General features: G+C 51.6%; 1 protein-coding gene across 3 annotated transcripts; it reads right to left on the bottom strand.

Annotated features, from left to right (window-relative positions):
* Positions 1 to 269: 269 nt before the first annotated feature.
* AMER1 (APC membrane recruitment protein 1) lies at positions 270 to 19,434 on the bottom strand. 3 transcript variants are annotated; one of them, XM_019718862.2, is made up of 2 exons: positions 18,917 to 19,434; positions 270 to 8,484 (listed from the first exon to the last, which is right to left on the bottom strand). In XM_019718862.2, the coding sequence occupies exon 2, from the start codon at positions 8,386 to 8,388 to the stop codon at positions 5,011 to 5,013; it is 3,378 nt and encodes a 1,125-aa protein (XP_019574421.2). In that variant the 5' UTR covers positions 8,389 to 8,484; positions 18,917 to 19,434; the 3' UTR covers positions 270 to 5,010. The 3 variants fall into 3 exon arrangements, with proteins under 3 accessions (XP_019574421.2, XP_019574420.2, XP_019574419.2); XM_019718861.2 differs by lacking the exon at positions 18,917 to 19,434 and adding an exon at positions 18,050 to 18,384; XM_019718860.2 differs by lacking the exon at positions 18,917 to 19,434 and adding an exon at positions 18,208 to 18,384.
* Between the last annotated feature and the right edge of the window lie 288 nt (positions 19,435 to 19,722).

The raw sequence follows: 19,722 nt of genomic DNA, 5'->3' as shown, positions 1-19,722 counted from the left end.
GGCTAATTTCAGAAGTGATAGCCAGCTCCTGTCTGGTTTTAGGGTGTGGAAGGTGTGATGGGGAGTTTACCAACACAGTATCATACTGAGATGCAGGGCATGGCTTGGATAAAGAACTGAAGTTTCCTTTACTTTTCATTTCAGCTCTGGCTTGTTTCCCCTTCTGGGTGTCCCTTCTACCTCCTTGCTTTTGCCATTTCCTTCTAAGGACAAACCCAGAAACTATGGGTCACAGGCATGCTGCTGTGGAACAAACCACAAGAATGCACTTTAGTGACTGGGGGGGTCCATTTTGAACCCAGTTTATTAGCATTCAGCAAAGAAATATATGTTATTACAAACAGGCAGTGCATCAAGATATCCAGATGTGAGAACAAGGATTGGAGAGGTCACAATCCAGGAAATTCGTGATGTCTCAGAGATAGGGAAGAGGAAGCTAGGGTACATCCAGGGGCCTTGCTCCCCTTTCTGCACTGGGAGAGAAAAAACTCTTACACTTGGGGTGGGGATGTACTGCAGTTTGTAATTTCTTCCTTCTATCCCCCAGCCATTTTATTTAACATGACCTAAATACACATTCCTGGTTTCTTTCCCCCATCCCACCCCCGTACACAGCAGGGAAAATAAGCACCAATAATAACAAGAATAATAATTAAAGCCCCACCTCTCAGTAAGTCCAACCCTTATACATATACATGCCATGTGGATTTTCTTCTTTGGAGTGACTATAGGATGAAATATGAGGATTAGGCCAGTAAGCCATCACCCTGACAGTCACTATTCCCCAAAGTACCATCCATGTGTGAGCTGGAGCAGGGCAGGGAGGGGGAACAGTGGTAGGGGGAGAGATTTCTCCCAACACAGCAAAAGGGGTCAAGGAGTTCCCCAATGTCTCTTCTGGGTGAATTTCCAAATCAACTGAGTTCCTGGAGAGTCCCATGTAAGGGTTTCCTCAACGAGATGGCTAATTCCTGATGGTTCAAGCATGACTGCCATCTGTCTCTCTCAACTTCTTGGGGAGACAGGGCATGGTTGAAACCCTCTACCCTTCCCACTGGGTGGAGAATGTCCCTGTCCCCAAAATGCTCCTTTGGAGAAACTCAACATGACAAATAGCACAACATGGGCACTCTGGTTTCAAAATGAAAGCACAAAACATAAAGAGTTAAACAAGAGACAGTGACAGAAACATGAGTACTTCCAGAAAGTCTACAAACAGGGAAGGGACAGGGTCCAAAAGGAAAAATAAAAAATAAAGCCATAAAACGACACGCTGTCTACCAGGTTCCACATGTCTGAGTCACCTGGTATTTGATTTAGTACCTGGGCATCTTCTGCTGTCCCTATCATGGAAGGAGGGGATGGACAGTGTGATACATCATGGGTGGGGAGAGGGGAAAGAGTGAGGGCCCTGGGAAGTTGAGATGCCAGTCCTCTGCACAAGCAGCAGCAATTTTTGTGTCATCTTTGTTTTGTTTAAAACTGTAAACAGCACCGCTTAAAAATAAAATATATCAGAAAAGAACAATTGATAAACATCGTTTTCCATGAATATAAAATGCAAACAATACAAAAATAGATAATTGACTTTTGATATATATATATTAAAAACAACTTGGATGCAACATACACATGGGTAAACTTGAAGTCTCCCTGCTAAAACCCCCATGCCTCCCCTCTAGTAATAGGGCCTGGGGGCCAAGGGCAGGTAGGGTGGTGGCACTGGCATGGGTGGGAAAGTTGCTGGCAGCAGGATAAAGGGAATGCACCCTGGGTGTGAGAAGCTACTTCCCTCCTTGGTACAGTACAGAGGAGGGAGGGAGACTAGTGTTGACTGAAGCCTTTGGCCCAGGAGGCTCATGAACTGGTACTCAAGCTGAGTCCAGCCGGATAGGGAGGGCCTTAATGGGCCCCAAGGCAGGGCTTCCTTGAAGGCGCTAAAGCACCGAGAAACTGGCGGCCCTGGGAGAAGCCTCCTAGGTGGCCTTTTCTATCCACAATCACTGGTCCCCCAAGAACCAGTCTCATCTAGGAATTCTCAGGATCACAGCTGTCTGGCACTAGATAAGCCTATGGGGTAGATAGATGAAGGCAGCCACCTCCTTTCAAGTCATATCTCCCCGTGAGGTAACATCCAAAAGCATTATCCCAAGACCTTGCAATGCAGACATGGTGTTCATCTAGTCATAGCCTAGGTGTGGACTTGACATTGACACCTTTAGTATTCTGGGCATATTTGGTGCCAGCCAAGCAAGTACTGGTCTACATTTGGGGAGAGGTCTGGAGCTTGGCTGGCTCTCCCAGTATCACCCTGCACTGCTATCACATGTCCCTAGGCAGGTCTTCCTTTCTCTTCTAGGCTGAAGCTGGGATTTAGCCATGAACTGCTTAGATCTGGAGACTCTAGAGGAGTCTGCTTCTGTAGCCATGCATCCTGACTGCCCCACTTGTGGTCGTGAGGATCCTGTCCCTGGGCTGGTCAGGACAGTGAAGTGAAAGGACTTGCAGGCAGTAATGTTGTCCAAACCATAAGCTGCTGCTCAGTCCTAGGCCCTACTCTGTGGTATGCAACCTTCCAAAGCCCAGCGAAGTATGTCAGAGCTATGACTGCTCCCTTCAGAGACAGCACCTCGTGCTGCCCTCTTGTCACTGAGGGCAGCTCTCAGCCCTTGGCCAAATGCTAACCACCTACTTTTTCTCTTCCCAGATAGGCTGGTGGCCCAGTGGGCTCTGGAGGCTGGTGATGGCTTTACTACCTGCTGTGGCTGCCACAGTCCACATCAAGACAGGAGCTTGAGCTGCCCTAAAGGACAAGCGGAGACAAGAGAGGCAAGTGGTAGGTTTTCCTCTGTTGTAAAGGCATTTGGTGAGTGCTTATTTCCTGCCAAACAGCCAGGCCAATTTTAGCCCTACCTTCCCAGGGCAGCTTTGGTGAGAGGACAGAAGATTGGAATGTGGGCACTTCTCTCCTGGAATAATGTGCTTGGTGTGAGGAGGGCCTTTCACCCTATTTCGTTCTCCAGCTCCATAACTGATGCATTTCTTCATTACGTAGACAAAGTCAGCCTGGAAAGCTGGTCTGGGTCCCTTGAGCAGTGGTATTTGTGCCATGCAAACTTGTGTGGTGCTTCCACGGGTGCCGCTTCTACCAGCTAAGCCTGATTTTGGGTGGAGGGGTACTGGGCCAACCCCAATCTGAGAAATGGTGACAAAGACCAGTGCAAACATATCCCCTGGCCAAGGGGCAGTTTGCCCACATAGTCACCTTTGTGAGTTAGGGGGTGGGCAACAGCAGCTATTCCCAAGCCAAACTGCTATTATCTCAGGAGTGGCGAGAGCCATGTTGACCTCTTCCCTTAACAGGCAAGGAGATGGGTGGGGGTGGGGGCAAGAACAGGGACAGTGTGGGCAAGGATCATAATTTGGATCAACACATTCAGGCAAAATATGTTCCATATGCTATTTCCAATAAAGAACTTTAAAAGGAACCCTCTAGTATTGGCGATTAATGAGGTTGAGATTGGTAAGATTAGCCTGTTGCAACGTCTTCCTCACAGCAACTTTTTCCCACCAGTATTTATTTCCAAGCTAGTTTAACATGAAAACTGTGTGGATGCAAGAGAAGGGAAGGTGCCCATTCCATAAAGGGCTGTAACTGCCATGCAAATCAGTCCTGAAGCTTGGCAGAGTGAGGGCAGGTCACAGTATTTCCTCTCAAGAAGCCCAGTCCTTTGATTATGCTAAGGACTTAGCTAATTAGAAAATGAAAGTTGTTTAGAGTCCAGAAGAGCAGCCTAAATGTCTTTGGTATCCTGTCTCTTGGGAGTGTTAGTCTGAAGCCTCTTTACAGCATCCAAATTAAAGGGTGGGCAAAGCATACGGAACTTTTTGTTTTTTGGGAGGAAGCAATTTTCCCCTCTAAGAAGCTGGGTTGCCTTGAGTTCTGCAAAGTCTGAAATCTTGTCCTGCTGGCTGGGGCAAATGGATCTCCCTTTTCTATCCTTTCTCTGCAACCTACAAAAACCCCAGCCCCTATAGCCAAGCCTAATTTAGGCCACTTCTCTTCTTGTATCTCAATTAAAAGAATGTATTCTTTGTGATGAGATTATGAAAATTTCCTTTGGAGGAAAAAAGAACTAAAATGTAAAAGCATCTGCAACTCAGGAAGTCACAAGCTTGAGAGGAAGAAGGAAAAAATCCTATTATTCCAGAGTTCAAGACTTACAGCAGTATCTATGATAGAATCCTATTTTGTCTTCTGTTTGCAACTGGATGAATTTGATCACTCCATTAAGGGGATTAGCATTTTTGTCTTCAACCCAAGCTATGGCAGGCCAGATTAAAAGGCCCTCATGTTGTTGTGATGCCAAAGTCCACAGCAATAGTCAGTGAGACACATGCTACTTGATCCTCTCTAAGGACAGCTAGCTGGGGCAAATAGATTATAGTAATCTGATTTAATGGTGGCAGCCATGCCAAGACAGAAGGGAGTAGGGGTGGGGAGGATCTGTACCATAATTTCACATTGCTAACGGCAAACAAGCCCCCTGTCCGCACATGGGAGGCAGTGCAGACCTGGCTGTTGATCAGTGGTTCATCATTCACTGGGTGGGGGGAGGTGGCAGGGGGTGCTAAGGGTTCAGCCTGTGTCAAGGATGCATGCTATACTTATATATATAATCACTAACTCGGCAACTGGAATAGGCACAAAATTACAGCATCCCAAACCCTGCATGGGTCACAAGAAGAAACCCCCAAAGCAACAACCGGAGCACAGCAGCAGCAACAGCAGCAGCAGCAGCCTCCTGGGGTAGATGTACTTGAGCTGAATGTGGCTACAGATGGCAGAAGAGGGAAGTGGGAAAACAAAGGCGAAAACTCACAGGAGCTTTCCTTGGCCAAAAGGATTTTCAAGTTAAACAGCAACCCCCACCCCCAACCCCTCTGCCCAACCCCTGATCCCCATTCACATGCTCAGGCCCCATGCCCCCACTCCAGAATTAATGATGATTACTCAGCTAGGTTTCCATTCATGGCAGTGGAGGAGTAGCTGGTGGGGAGAGAGGCACCTTGCTCAGCCCTCTCCTTTGACAGGTCAAGGCTGGAAGCCCCATAGTGAACGGGCTGAGGCCGGACCCTGGGCAGCTGAGGGATGCCATGGGTGATGCCCACAGGCTTGGCCTGGGGCAGAGGGCTGGGGCTGAAACCTCCAGAACTGGAGGAGCAACTGGGCTCATCAACAGGCAGCAGCACATCTCGAGGCCTGGCCCTCACACTCTGGGAGGCATGTGGTTGGAGGTTATAACAAGGGCCCATGGGCAGGGGTAGATGCGAAGGCCGAGCTAGTTGAGGCCCAGATTCCCCAGGTGCCCTTGACTCTGGCCCTGGTACTGACAGCAATACTGACATAGCCACAGGAGGTATACAACAGGCTGCCTGCCCATATGGAGACTGGCTGGAAGGCCCATCCAACTGGCCGGTGTTTATCCAAGCAGGGCCTGGCCCCACTGGGAGAGGACAGGGAGCCCAGGCAGGCCAGTCGTAGGCCCCTGGAGGTTCAGTATAGAGGGACAAGGGACTGTCTCGGTCCCATTCTTCCTCCTCTTCTTCTTCATCTGAATCTTCTTGCTGAGCCTGAAGCTCATCAGACTCCATGTAGCCCTGGGCCAGGTGGGAATTCGAGAGCTCCAGCTCCAGGGTCTCTGCAGTGTCAAGGGAGCGGCTCCTCCTGTTGAGGGCCATGGCGGCAGGTGGAGGTCGAGGGTACATGCCAGGCAGTCCTAAATATCGAGGGAGACTGCTCACACCCCAGGGCAGACCTTGGTAGAATTGGCTGCGGTAGTTGTTGAAGGTGTGTTTCTGGTAGTAGCCCAGCTCAAAAGCTTCCAAGGAGGCTGCAAGGTCCTCATCATTGTGGAATTCAGGATTCTCTTCACATTTGCCTTCTCCATCCCTTTCCACATCAGCGATGTCAAAGGTCACCATGGGAGGCAGCTGTGGGAGGTTTTGAGTGAAGGATGAGTCAGAGTCAGAGCTGCAGGACATGCTGGAGAAGAGGTTCCCATTGCTGGTGAACTCCACAAGGGCTTGCGAGAAACTCACAGTGGCATTCCCTTCCTTCTCAACCTCCTCTTCCTCTGGCTCCTCAGGGGGTGAATAAGTAGGGTAGGCCCTCCTGGGAGATCCTCCAAAATTTGCCTCTTGCATGTCTGGTTCAAACATAGCATCACTCTGGAAGAGCTGCATCAGGCAGGTACTTTGATCCTTCTTGGAGCAGGTTCCCTCAAAACGTTTCTCCAGAGGACGGAAGTCCCTCCAGTCTGGCTCGCTGCTCGAAGTGGCAGGGAAAGCTGACGTGGTTCCCCGGTGGGAAGTCTGAGAAGCCCCTGATGCCCCTACCACCAGGCCCATTACTGATGGGCCTAAGGGCCTCATCTGATACTCCATGATGGGCTTCTCTTGCCGTGCCTGGACCTCTCGGACTTGGGCCTCTCGAGCACAAGCCTCTCGGGCCTGAGCCTCCCTAGCACAGGCCTCTCTGGTACAGGACTCTTGCACTCGGGCCTCTCTGACATGAGTTTCCTGGGTATGGCCCTCTCGGGCATGGGCCTCTCTGGTGTGAGCCTCTCGGGCACGTGCCTCCCGGGCCTCTTGGGCCTCAAGCTGTTCCCGCCGAAGCTCCCAATACAACAGTTGCTTCTGGATGGTCACTAGCCGTTCTTCTTCTGTCTCCATTGCCCCAGGTGGCCGAGAGGAAGAAAAGGGCTCAAAGTTCAAGAAGGGGTCAAATATCTCAGAGCTGTGACCATGGAGGTCATAAAGGCAGTCATCCCCAGGTGGGGAGTTCTCAAGACTGTCATCTGGCTCATAGAATTCATAGAGGGCATCTCCACTATAGCTGTCTCGGGGCAGGCAATCCCTGCGGACAAGCCCCAGGGTCTCACCTGAATCATCCTCAAATCCAGGTGTGGTGGAGTCATAATAACCCTCGTCACTATTGGGAGCAGAATCTTGCTGGTCACTCTGAGGAGTCAAAAGGTCCCCAGGAGCTAGGCCAGGATAAGGCTGAACTGGGTCAAAGAGCATGTAGCTGTGGTGGCCTGGGGAGGTGGTGGGATGGTAACCCAGATTCACATTGGGTCTTGGGTACATCTGAGCACTTGCCCATAGATATTCTAAGTCATCATCTTCTTCTGCCTTGACTTCCTTTCCTACCTCTTCTAATTCCACCTCCTCTTCCTCCTCTTCTTCCTCGTCATCCTCATCTGGCAAGGCCATTTCCTCCCCACCTCCTTGGTAGGTAACCAAGCAGGAACTCCTCTTGGTCCCATCTCGATTGGCCCTTTGGCCTCCAGAGGCCATGCTGTCTGTCATACTGTCCATGTCCTGCTCTGCTATGATGTCACCACAACCTGTCAGTGAGTCAAAACTTTTCAGAGATGTGACATCTCCAAACAGGAGGCTCAGCTGGTCCCCCACAGGGACACTGGGTGGAATTATCTCTCCTACCACCACCTTCTCCCCTGTTTCTGGGCTGTGGGGTTCCTCTAGGCCATTGGCTTCAGGGACAGGCTTAGGTTGCAGGAGTGCTGAGGCACACACCTCTGTGGGTTTTTCTGGATCTTTACAAGCTGTCTTCTCCATGGCTGCTGGAGAAATCTCTGGTGCTGAAGAAACGATTGACCCAGGGGCATCTTGGGGATTGGCATTTTCCTTTCTTGGGGCTTGGAGGGTTTTCTCAGCATGGGACAGAAGAGCTGAGCTCATATGCTCATGAGGCCTTGCTCGGGCCCCTTCAGGCCCCTTGGCCCCTGGTTCACTTTGCTCAGCCCCAGAGATCTTACTCTTCCGGTGACGGCGGATACTGCTGAAAAAACCTTTCAGGCCTTTCTTTGGCTTCGTCACAGAGGGAGCCTTCTCAATCCCAGCTTTCTCTGTGGCTCCAGCCACAGACATCTTGTGTCTGGAGCCTGTCTCCAAAGCCCCATGGGCACTCTGGGAACTGGGAAGTTGGCAGGGTGACTCAGACAAAGGTAGGGAGAGGCCAGTTCCTTCACTAACAATGTCTTCATGGCTACAGGCTGTTTCACTCAGGCCATCATGGGTCTTGCTCTTGCTAAGACCCTTCTTGGCACTGCCTTTCCCAGAACCTTTGCTCCGTCCCCCTCCAAAGAAACTAGGCAGAGTACAGATGCCCTTCTTGCCACCAAAGAGTTTCATGGCAGTTTTCTTCAGCCTACCTGGGCCAGATGAGGGTGGCTCTGATGCTGGTCCTTCTGTTGTCTCAGCTGCCTTGTGTTTGCCTCCTTTCTCTGCCCCTTGGTCCTGGGTGTCTAGAGAGGCTGCTGCTCCCTTGGCCTGAACAACTTCATCCTTTCGGGTCTCCATGGTGATGGGAACAACTCAGGTATGTTCAGCTGAAAATGTAGCCTTCTGGCTTCCTGGCACTGTTACATCATCAGTCAGGAAGCATCACAGTTGGGTCTGGAAGAGATGAGAGAGATAAAGACAGAAAGATAGTACTGGTGAGCAAGCATCCAGGCAGGATTTGTTTACACAGGTGTCTGTGGTTTCAGGCTTGAGTGGAACCAGAAAGAAAAAGAAAATGTAGGGAAAACCTTAATGCACTCCATATGTTTGGCTTGCTGGGCCAGCCTCCTCTAGGCCCCAAGGCAGCGAAACTCTACACTGAGCAACAGGCAGCCACCACCCCTACCCCCTTGCTGGGTCCACTCCCTTCAGGCTACCTTAATCTCAGGGGAGCCCTGGGCAGGGGGAACTGCAGATGTTAGAAAGGTCCAGTGGTCCTATTGGCGGCTAGAGGGATTATCAAAGAGAGGAGCGGAGGGAGAGGCAGGAAAGACAGGAATGGAGGTTGGCTCTGAGGACACAGAATTTTTGAAAAGCATCTGGCAAAAGAGCCCATTAAGTCCTCACTGAGCTCTGTGGGATCCAGGCCTCGATTTCACATTAGCCTGAGCTCTCACTAACATTTTGCCTGGGGCTGGGAAGAGAAATAGACCTGAAGTTTCACTTCCTTCCCACAGGCTCCCTAAACTGCCTGCAGGACCATGCTGAGGATCTGCCTGCAGACCCACATTCCAGAGCTGCATTCCAGGCCTCGGAGCAAGTCCAAGAGGCCTAGCAATACCTAGGGGTAAGTCTAGGTCAGATTCTCTATTGATTGTCCTGCAGGAAAGAGATTTTAATGTGGTCCTTGACAACTGGAACCCCCAAGTTCCACTTTAGAACCATGCGGCAGACTGTTTCTTCTCCACTTCCCTCATTCCTTTGGCTCCCATTTAGCAAGGGAAGTCCTTGAATGCATAACTCCACATGCTTCATGTTTCTGGCCTGGGAGTTAGGCTCTCAGCATCTATTTAAATAAATACCTGGTGCAAGGCACACCCTTCTGGTCTAGGCTCACAATCCTCCAAATACCCAAACACCACAGAGATGGAATAAAAAGAAGGGCTAGCTACCACCCACCCATCCCTACCTACAACACATGCTACCCCTCCCCCGCCCCAGGTCCAATGTATTCATTCCAGTGACTACAGCTGGTCGACAGCTGGATCGGTGACCAGCCTGCTAAAACTGAATGACTCCTCCCTGGAAAGTCCCTCACCACTGTGTCCCTTCTCTGTAGAGTAGCCATCAGCAGACAGGCAGCTAGGATATGGAAGGGAGGCAGAACAGCTGCAGGGAGCCAGAGAGAAAGGTAAGCACCGCTGTTGTTCCGGGAGCAGCTGACCAGCACATTAGCCCTATGATTGGTTGCCAAGGTAATAAGACTTACACATTCACCTCCAGTCAGAGACTATCGGCCAGCACTGGGGCTGGTGAGAGGCTGCCAGCTACACTCTAGCCTCTGACCTCATTAGAGGAACCCTCCTGGAGACCCTGATCCTGTCTTGCAAACATTAATTTTGTGCCTTGAGCCTTGCTTGGCTTGATATTTGAATCATCAGTGTGATCCAGCTTTCCATCAGGAGCACTCTGCAGAAATGAATATTAAACTTGGAGCAAGATAATGGCTAGTTATCCAGAAAATAAAAGAGACAAAAACTCATCTAATCCCCTCTCTGAAGAGGTCGGTACCGCCATTTGCTCAGGTTAGGTTTTGTTCCTCCCCCATGTGACACAGTTTTACATGACATTGTTTCAGCTCAGCCCTGTAACTAATAGCCCCACAATAGACAGGGCCATCCCCTTCCCCGCAAATATACATACAATCATACAACCACTCAGAGTCCTTTGCCCCAGGGTCTCATGGGAAGGGGGGGCCCTATCATATATTTGAATCCCCCACTTTCCAAAGCACAGATGTTTTTAACTTCAGCCCTGAAATTACTGACAGTGATGTCATTATGGCATTAGGCATGGGGGAGGTAGCAGTAGTGGAGTTGTTTGTGAAACTGTATTCCCTTCTGTGGAATTCATGAAACAAACTTCTATAACATTTGGTAAGTGATAGACACTGAGCTCAGTGCTGCAAGGCAGGCCAAAAAGGGGAATCCCTAACCCTTGCTTTTGAGGAGCTTGTAGGCTAACAGAGAGAGTGCCATGTGTAACAATCTGAAAGCACAACATGATGCAGGCCTTAAAGAAGAGCCCCATTATTGCTTAAGCTGGCTGAAGGGTTATTATTCTTCATACCTTGTTATCGTATCCCTGGATAAATTTGAAAGGCAGAAAGACACCCCCTGGGCTCAGAAAAGCTACCTTGAGGAGGATGCATTCAATCTGAGTCTTGTCAGACAGGAGTGAGTAGAAACGGCAGTGATTTAGGGGAAGGGATGGGCGAAACTACTAGGTATGGATTGGAATCAAGGAAAATAAAGGCACAAGTGAAAAATCTTATGAGCCTAGATATCCTCGTGAATCGAAGGCTTCATTGTCCTGCTGGGTTTAGGGCTTGGGGGCAGTCCCTTTGGGCCTTCTGTTGCCCTTACTCCTATGTTTCATTGGGGTAGAGGCCAGCCCACTGCTCTCTATGTTGTCCTCTTCCCTGCCACAGGCATTTGCAGTGTGTCGTGGAAGGAGCCACGGGCCACAGGACTAGGGTCCAGGCCATGCCAGGGGACCCTGAACAGGCCAAGGCACCCCTCTGAAAGGCACTTGTGAAATGGAGATCAAAAGAGCTCTTCTATCTCTATCTATCCTCCCATTTCCCCAGTCCACTGCAGTAGAGTGAGGATGAGATGGGATAATGGACACCAAAAACACTCTGTAAACCATAAAGTGCAGTGCAAATGAGAAAGATTGGCATTATTATTACTGTTATCATTACTACCTTCCAGGTCACATCCCAGTTAGGAAGTAGCAGACCACGTGTAAAAGACCACTCATTTAGGAGAGCCATTTATTGTGGGGACAAGCTGCCTTGGCCCACATTGAGGAGGAGACAGGTTTGAGGGGATTTTAAAGACCTGTGTGGATGTATACAAAGTCCTCTCTTAAGGGCAGTTTTTAAAGCCCTCTGCAGGTGTGGTGGGAGTGAATGAAGTAGGCAGGATTGTGTCCTGGGACTGAGATTCTCTCCCCCACACTTCAGGCCTTCCTCCTAACTAGGCCCAGGGTCATCTTTGCTGGCAGGAACCAGGCTAGAAACTGTGCTATCTCCCACCTCCCTGCTAGTCCCTCCCAAGGCCAAGTACCCCATCCCCCCATAGCCACTCACAGTGTCTCTGTCTACTTTCCCCCAAGACAGTAGGCCAGTAGGTGGCAATGATGACCCATAGCTGGTAGCCCCCTAATACAGTTCCACCTAGTCACCTCTGGCCCAGGCCCCTTCTCCACATTCCTCACTACTCCACTGGGTCCCATTGCTATCCTTCCTCCATGCTCTGTGCTGCCTTTACTTCGTGACACAGAGTTTACCAGCCAGGAGAGTGAGGTAGGGCAGAAGGGAAAGGGGACAGCAAGGGATAGACTTTGCAGCTCCCTCAGGCTGGGAATGGCTCCTACCATGGTTCCTGCCAAAAAAGTGGTCCTGCCAAACACAGGCCCTGCAACTCTTAGGTTTCTCAACCTGTGTGGCTAATTTTCAGGTGGACTGGTGGGTAAGGGAACCCTCTAAGACTACTCTGTGGTCCCTGGCAGGGGCTGCTTACTGCAGCTGCTGCTATGATGGCATGGTGTGGGCTGGGGCCATCCCTGCTCCCAGTGCCAGCCTCAGTCCGTTCTGGGACCAGTGGAAAGCTGGCTATTAGGGCAGAGCTTCTTCCTTTCCACTTCCTCTCAAAACACTGGCAGGAGACCAGCCACAAATCTTCCTCAGGAACCCTTCTTGGTGAAGAGAAAGCAGCTACAGCCTGAGCCTTGCCTGTTCTGGCCACCTTCCTGGGGTCAGATCAGCCAACTTAGAGAAGGCTGAGTTCAGGAAAGAAGTGTGTGGAATTATGCAGTAGCTTCATAGGCATGGCCTCAACCAGTCACAGTTTCTCAGAACTCCTCCAAGTTTTCCTGGAGGTAAGCCCACTCTGGGCCCATCCTGCCATTGTGTATGGTGGGGGGCATCTAAGGAAAGAAAGGTGAGGATAGGGAACCACCCCCCACCCCAACCCAGGGAGTCAGCCAGTTCTGCACTGTAATCAGCTCTGCCCACCTGGGAGGAAATCAGGAAGTTCTTTCAGTTTCCTCAACTGGAAAATGAGGCTATAAAGATGCCTACCTCTTGAAGCTATTGTAAGGAACAAAACCAATGTACATAAAGTACCAACTACAATGTGTTACATAGCAGAGGTTCAAAAACATAACAACCAATTTTTTAAATAGTTTATTCAAACTATAGTTGGACAATTTCTAGCAGCAAAACTACCTCAGTCAGGGTTGAATAGGGTGCTTCCAAGAGCTCTATGGATAAGTCACCAAACCTCCTTGGACCTCAGTTTTCCCAAATGGTAAATGAGGGTGACTATGTAGTTATCTCACAGGAGGGCTTAGTTGCTTTTTAGCCAAACTTTGATATTCAGGGACCCAAAATGTTGCCTCCAGTCAACTACTGGCTCTGGAATACCTGGGAACTTCAACTAGCCGGATTCTCTAGCCCAGGCCAGAAAGATTAACAATTCAAACTCAGCTAAAAGCACCAATACAAAAGGAAACACAAATCAACAGACATTCTTCACCCAACTCAGAGTACTTATCAGTTTATAAAGCGCTCCCCACTCCCTCCTGGTACGGGATGGTAACACCTTGTCACAGAGAAGGAAACTGCCTAGGCTTAGGGAAAAGATTTGCCTAAAGTCACACAGTGGGATAGTGACAGAGCCACACCAGTCTACAGGCCTCTTGAGTCCCAGTTGTATGCCATTCTGCTGCACTGTGCTGGCCCCCAATCAAAGGAGGAAGCCTGAGCGCAAGGACTGTGCAGGTTCCGCTCACACCAGAGCCATCATCTCCCCCTCCCATCTCACCTCTGTCTCAGCCCAGCTGAGCCTTCTCAATAGCATTTCTAGTCCTCACTGGCTGCCACTGTTTTGGACCCACAATGTCCTAGCACATTCCAGAAGGCCTGCTGACTTCAAAATCCAAGGGCTGCTGACCCACCCTGTGGCTGCTGTCATAAGCAACAGCCCCCGTCAACCTTCCCGAACTGTGGAACATGTTGCTCTACTGTCCATTTCCTTGGGAGATAAGTTTGAGGGGCCAAAAAAATGGTTCAAACAGAAACCTGCCAACAGAGACAAAGATGCAAAATATGAGCTACTATTTAAAGAAAATGACCTATGAGATGATCTGGAACTTGAATCACTCATTTCTGAACCCCACAGCCAAGATCCATTCTTAAAACCATTTTGTTCAAGGCCTGAAGGAAGGGCTGCCTCGCTTGGTACCCTTTGGTGGAGTTGTAGAGGCCGCTGGCAGAGCCCCAACCAAAACTACACCTGCAACCACCCCTCCCCTAATTTTCAGCCTTTCTGTTGAGGGGCACCTCCTCTCAAAAGGGCATCCCACCAACTCTAGATGCAACACAGACCCCCACTGGGCCCTCTCACCCCTGCTCTTACTCCCCAACCATTAGCCTCTCAACTGAATTGTTAACACACTCAGCCTTGGGTAATTCATTCTGGCAAGCCTCAGTCTGCCCTTCATCCCTTTGGAATGGACCCTCCTTCATCTTAGTTACTGCATCTAGCACAGAACGGGAGCTCAAACAACATTGGTTCACCTGAATTCTAATTCAGCTGGAGTTTGTCAGCTTCGAACTAAAATGCTGACTTTAACCCTTACAGGCTGTGGGGCTTGAGAAAGTGGCCTAACCTCTCTGAGACTCAAATGCCTTATCTAGAAGATGAAGAAAATGTTACCTACCATGCACGATCACGGTAAGGATTAGAGATGATAAATGTAAAGGGTAATTTGCTCACTAGGTACCGAGCAGATGTTCAATAAAGAACCCTTGTGACAAGGCCTCTTGCAGCCACCTTCTCCACTCCAGCTCCTCAGCTGCCATCCCATGTCCTCTAAGGATGACACAAGCCTCTTAGCTGAGCTCCCTCTGGTCCCTCTCTGCTGCAAGGCTGAAATCCCTCCCCCGCCTCCCATCTTCCGTCTCATCCATCTTGCACACCCTTGCCAGATTCATTTTCTTACAACCCTAATTTCAGTGCATCACTCCTACACTTACTAAATTATTCTGCATTGCCTATAGGATCAAGGCCAAACCCCTTTGCCTACTCTTCAAGACGAGCTCTCCTTTCATGTGCCCTCTAGATTTCCTAGCCTCACTTCTCTGCCCCTTAGCCCCCAGCCCCCAATACACAGGGGCTTCTCCAGTCTGGGAGATGTAGTCACCCAGACACCACCTCCCCCAAGATATGGGCTTTCCTGGTGAGTCTTCTTGGTGCCCCAGCTTTCTCCTCAGGCTGCTGAGGTTCCCTGCCCAGCTTGCCGGGAACAGGGGCTCTTAGGGCCACCTACTTGCCACTTCCCTCTCATGCTCCCAAACCTCCTTAGAGAGGAATGTATCTGAGGTGGATGCCCATGCCTGCATAGTAAGCCTTCCACTGTATCAATACTAACACAGCAGGGTGAGATCAGAGACAGGTGCCACCCCTACTCCCCCACCCCCACCCCCAGTTCAGATGAAGAACAAGAGAGGAGTCAACCCCAGGGAAACAGATGTAATGAGGCAGCAGAGGGAAACCTGCAGAGGACAAGCTAGGCCAAGTGAGCAATAAAGACCCTTGACTTTCCTATGTATCCACTCCTATATATATAAACCATAACCTATGCGAGAGGCCAGCTAAGGAAACTGAGGCTTGGAAGGGGATCAGGATCAGTGTGCTTAGAGGAAGAAGCCTTGAATTGGGGTCCAGGAGCTTCATGCTCTTGTGTAAACTTGGGCAAATCCCACTCCCCAACTTCCACAAGGCTAAAGGTAGGACATAGTACAACTCCCCTCTAGAGATAGCCTACCCCCACCAGTTCTACTTCCAGATCCAAAAGTGGCCTCTTAGCCGCCTAACTTATTATGCACACTGCTAATCCTCTTCTAACATCCCACTCTAAAACCCTTTCTAAAACTCCATTTTATTGTGCCATATTGCACATACACACACAAAAAATCAAAACCTCCAGGTTCTCTATCCTTTGATGGCCTGTTCCCCCATGATCAGATCCCCATTCCACAGCCTGGCATTTGGAAACCTCACCACTGGGCACCAATCTCCTCTCTACCTTAGAGTCATACAATCTCAACCATAAAAGACTCAATCACTTCACTCATCCTGCCTGCCAGCCACCCCCCTCTCATTTCTAATTTTATGCATACCACTACCCTTTGCCTAGCCAAATGCTTCTACTTTCTGGAAGCTTCCCAAGATGATCCCCTTGTATATATAGATCTCCCATCTCTCTCCACAAATTGTCTCTAGGCTCAGCCAAAGGTATGTGTAGTCTGGGGTCTGGGCAGTCCAGATCCTGAGCTTGCTATTGAAGGGAGACATCATTATTTATTTTTTTCTTATGGTTACAACTCATCCCCCTCCTCCATCCTTATTAGGCATAGTCAGTAAATACCTGAGCCTTGAGTATCATTTCTCTAATCACTTTCATATGAATCAGAACAAGTGCAAGTTGGAGAGCTAAAGGTCTTCTTAAAAGTTCTAGAAAGACAGCAAGTCCTTCTGGAGCATTCATTAACTGCTACACATTGCTAGGCTTTGAAGGGGTTGCAGCAAGTTCCAGGTTTCATTTACCCCTCTGAGGGGTTCCAAGAGAACACAGACATCCATGATGTCAGGGAGACAAAGTAGAGGCAGGAAAACTTAATTATAGTTTGCCTCCTATGATAATTTAAGCCCAAAAATGCCCACTGGACTCAGGCAGCCCAGAGGAGTTCTGAGGAAGGAGAGGTCATCATGGGTTGCAACAGACAGGCAGGAAAGGCACTGAGAAGGTGGGCCCAGAGCTGGGGCCAGAGAGGAAAGAGAATTTGGACAGTGTAGTGTGAGTGGGTTTGGATGTAGGGAGGGAAGTTATATAGGACAGATATGTTAGGTGGTTGTTTGTCAGTTTAAGGCAGGGCAGAGGGCAGGTCCAGCCCTGGGGACCAGGCTGCAAGTAGGGGGTTTATGTTGGTACTGGTCGTGGTGGAAGGAGGTGAGTGTAGTATGGTATCTGCAGTACTTGCTGGTGTCACAAAGGTCCCCAGCTAGTCTTTCTTCCAAGTGAGGGATTTACTGGGTCTCATTGTCTCCTCTCAATGGGTTCTCCACCCTCAGAGGTTGATCAAAGGTCCAAAAGGGCCTGCCAAGCTCCCTCTCTCCTGTTCCTCAGAAAGGCCTAGAGTCCACTGCCAGAGGCACACGGCTTTGCAGTGACTGAGCGGTGGGTGAAGCCGAATGAGGGGAGACGCACTGGGGGTGGGGGCTCTGCTGGAATCCCCATCGATGGGGCGGGTATTCCAACAGCCAGTGCAGTGCCCTCCACCCTGCCCATACCCACGCGGATGCAGCAGGCGTGCAGAGCCGCAGAGGGAAGTTTTTGTGTGTGGGACAAGGCTCGCCTTGACCCCGCGGCCCACGCCAAGAGCCTGGCCAAAAGGAGGCCGGCTCTGCAGGGCCACTCCAGCTGCTGCCTGGGCGCCTGGTCTGTGGCGTGCCTGGTGGGCACAGCCCCTCTAGGCTGGGGAGCCTAGGCAAAGGCGGGCGGTCACCAGTGTCAGAGGTGTCTGCAGCAGACAATGACAGCGGCTCGGCGGGCTGGATATTTTAAGTAACAGAGAAGTTAGAGGGTTTGGCTTCTTCTCTAGCTCTCTCACACATACTCAGACAGTGCTTTCCCTACTACAATAATTGTTCGCTCGGCCTCTTTCACTGAAACCCCTCCCAACACCGTGCTTATCGCTATTTTTAAACGGGAGGCTGGAGAGAAAAGCGCGGCCAGTGCCCTCTGAGGAGAGGAGGGGGAGAGAGGGGGCAGACAAAGCGGCCTTACAGCTCTAACCCAAAGACTAGCTTGAGCCGCAGCTCTAATCCAAGGTCCAGGGAAAGTCCCCTTGCCAGTCCGCCTGTCCGCGGGGGCAGGCGCCAGATGTGCCTGGAGGCCCAGGAGCAGGGGGCGCGGCTGGTTGGGGACACATGGCTGAGGTTCTGAAGGGAAGTGGGCAGCCCACAGGCCCCACTGAGCTCCCTCAAGGAGGAGGCAGACAGTATAGATACCCCAATCCACGCCAGTCAGTGTCCGTCGAACCTAGGCCAGCGCGCAGGCTTCCTCTGCAGAGGAGAGAGACAGGAGATCTGCAGGGGAGGGGAGGGGCGGCCGCCGGGACGCCAGGGTGAGCAACACCCGCGTAACACAGCTGTTCCAGCTAATGTGCTACAACAAAGCTGCAGAGATCCCGGCCTACAAATGTACCGCTGGGGGTGCTGGCTGGCTGCTCCCCTCCTGGGACCGCGCGGCAGCACGTGTGGGCCCCTTCCCCGCCTCCCCAAGAACCCGGAGGCATGGCCCAGGCTAGCCCGCCCGCCTGCCCGCCCTCTTCTCCCACCCCACAGCCCGGTGGCCCGCGCCCAAGGGACTCTGCTCTGGCCCTCACCGGACAGTCCTCAAAGCGGGTTCCAAAGGGGAGCGGAGAGCGGCCCGGACGCCGACTGGCCCAGCCCTAGAGGCCCTCTCCAGGCGGCCAGAGCGGAGCACGAGGGACTGCACCGGACGGCGGGCAGGCGGAGCCTCCTGGCTGCCCCCAACGCTTACCCGACCGGGTCCGGTCTCCAGCCCAGTTATTGTCTGTCCCGCAGCCCTGGCGGATGCTGGAGCTTTGGCTGCCGCGGCTGAGAGTGCCGCCACCAATGCTCCTGCCGCCGCCGCCGCGGCTCCAGTCACCTACTGCACTGGCTCCCCTTCCCCAGGCTCTGGGCAGCTCCCCCATACCCCCTCCCCGCGAACTCTACAGCCACAGGGTGGGGTGTCCGCGGCTCGATTGGCAGGTGTGTGGCCCAATCGCCACGGTGGGAAGGCGTGCCCCGCCCCGCCCACTGCTTTCCTCTGTGCGTTCCCTTTAAATGCAAATAAGCCTGAGCGTGGTGTTGGCAGGGGGCGGGGAGGGTGCAGATCTCCTCGCAGGGACTCCCCACTCCAGCCCCCAAGCTGGTGGGTCACTGCATTGAGACACCGTGAGCTCGCGGGGCCGGTCCCGCCCAGATAGGGCTCGCTGGAGTCCTGGAGCTCGGTTTCGGTTTTGCATACGCTCGCATTTCCGTGGTCGCGGTGTAATCGCGCTGCAGTGCCGTGGCCTCCACCAGGCAGTTTATTCCAGAGTGAGAGACAGGCGGGGAGAGGCGGGGCGGAGATGTTGGGGAGCCTGGGAGACTGCAGAGCCCCTTGGAACCGAGCCCAGCCCAACCTTAGGGGTAGAGAAGGCCTCGCAGAGCGTGCCACCAGGCCGCTCAGAGAAGGGACTCACCTGCCAGGAAAGCCGATTGCAGCGCCAGCGCCTCAGTTTCGTCCGCCTCTTCGGCACAACAGGGCCCTTAGGGACGATCTCGGCCAACTTCCACCCATTACCAAAGGGCCTGCAGCTGCCCAGAGAAAGGGAGGCGCATCCCCAAGGTCATCCAGCCCGCCACCAGCGACGTAGGCAGATTTGGAATTCAAACCTGGGGCTCCCTGTCCAGGGCTGCTTTCACTTTTCTTCTCTTGAGAGACCTGTTTCTATAGTTTGACCCTCACCCAAATTCCCCACCTTTCACAGAACTCGAGGGGATTCGCAAGGTCTGCAGAGACACCCCCCCTTACACACACACACACACACACACACACCTTTTAATAGTGAGCCAGGCTTTTTGCAGTTCCCTGTCCCTGAAAAGTCTAGCTATTGAGAGAAAAAGCTTGTCTGAGCCCAGACTGGAGGTAAAGGCTGCGGGCGGACAGAGGCCTGTAACAACCCTGCCAGCTGCTGTGTCTGGGTTGTGGCAGGGGAGCCAGCCTGAACTTGGGTCTCTAACTAGCCCGAGGGCATTAAGTGGCATTAGTGGCTGCCAGGGTCAGGTGAGCTGAGGCAACAAAGAATCCAGTTCTACCACTAGCTCAAGAACATCCAGAAGGCCCAGCCCTAAAACTCTGTGAATGTATAAAAACAGGGGAGGGAGGGACTGGGGTGGGGGGGGGAGGAAGCACGGCTGGGGGTGGGATTAAAGAACAATGTCTGCCATTTTTGCACTGTAGAAGGAGTGTTCTCTGCTGCTGTACTGGGTACTGTCTGCCTTGAAA

The sequence above is a fragment of the Rhinolophus sinicus genome, chromosome X (assembly GCF_036562045.2).
Source record: "Rhinolophus sinicus isolate RSC01 chromosome X, ASM3656204v1, whole genome shotgun sequence".
In the NCBI taxonomy this organism is placed as follows: domain Eukaryota; kingdom Metazoa; phylum Chordata; class Mammalia; order Chiroptera; family Rhinolophidae; genus Rhinolophus; species Rhinolophus sinicus.
Note: the sequence above shows the minus strand (reverse complement) of the source record. Positions and strands in the feature narration are given on the sequence as shown.

What these genes read in the sequence shown, in the direction of transcription:
- AMER1 (XM_019718862.2), bottom strand. Translation starts at nt 8,388, where the DNA reads ATGGAGACCCGAAAGGATGAAGTTGTTCAGGCCAAGGGAGCAGCAGCC.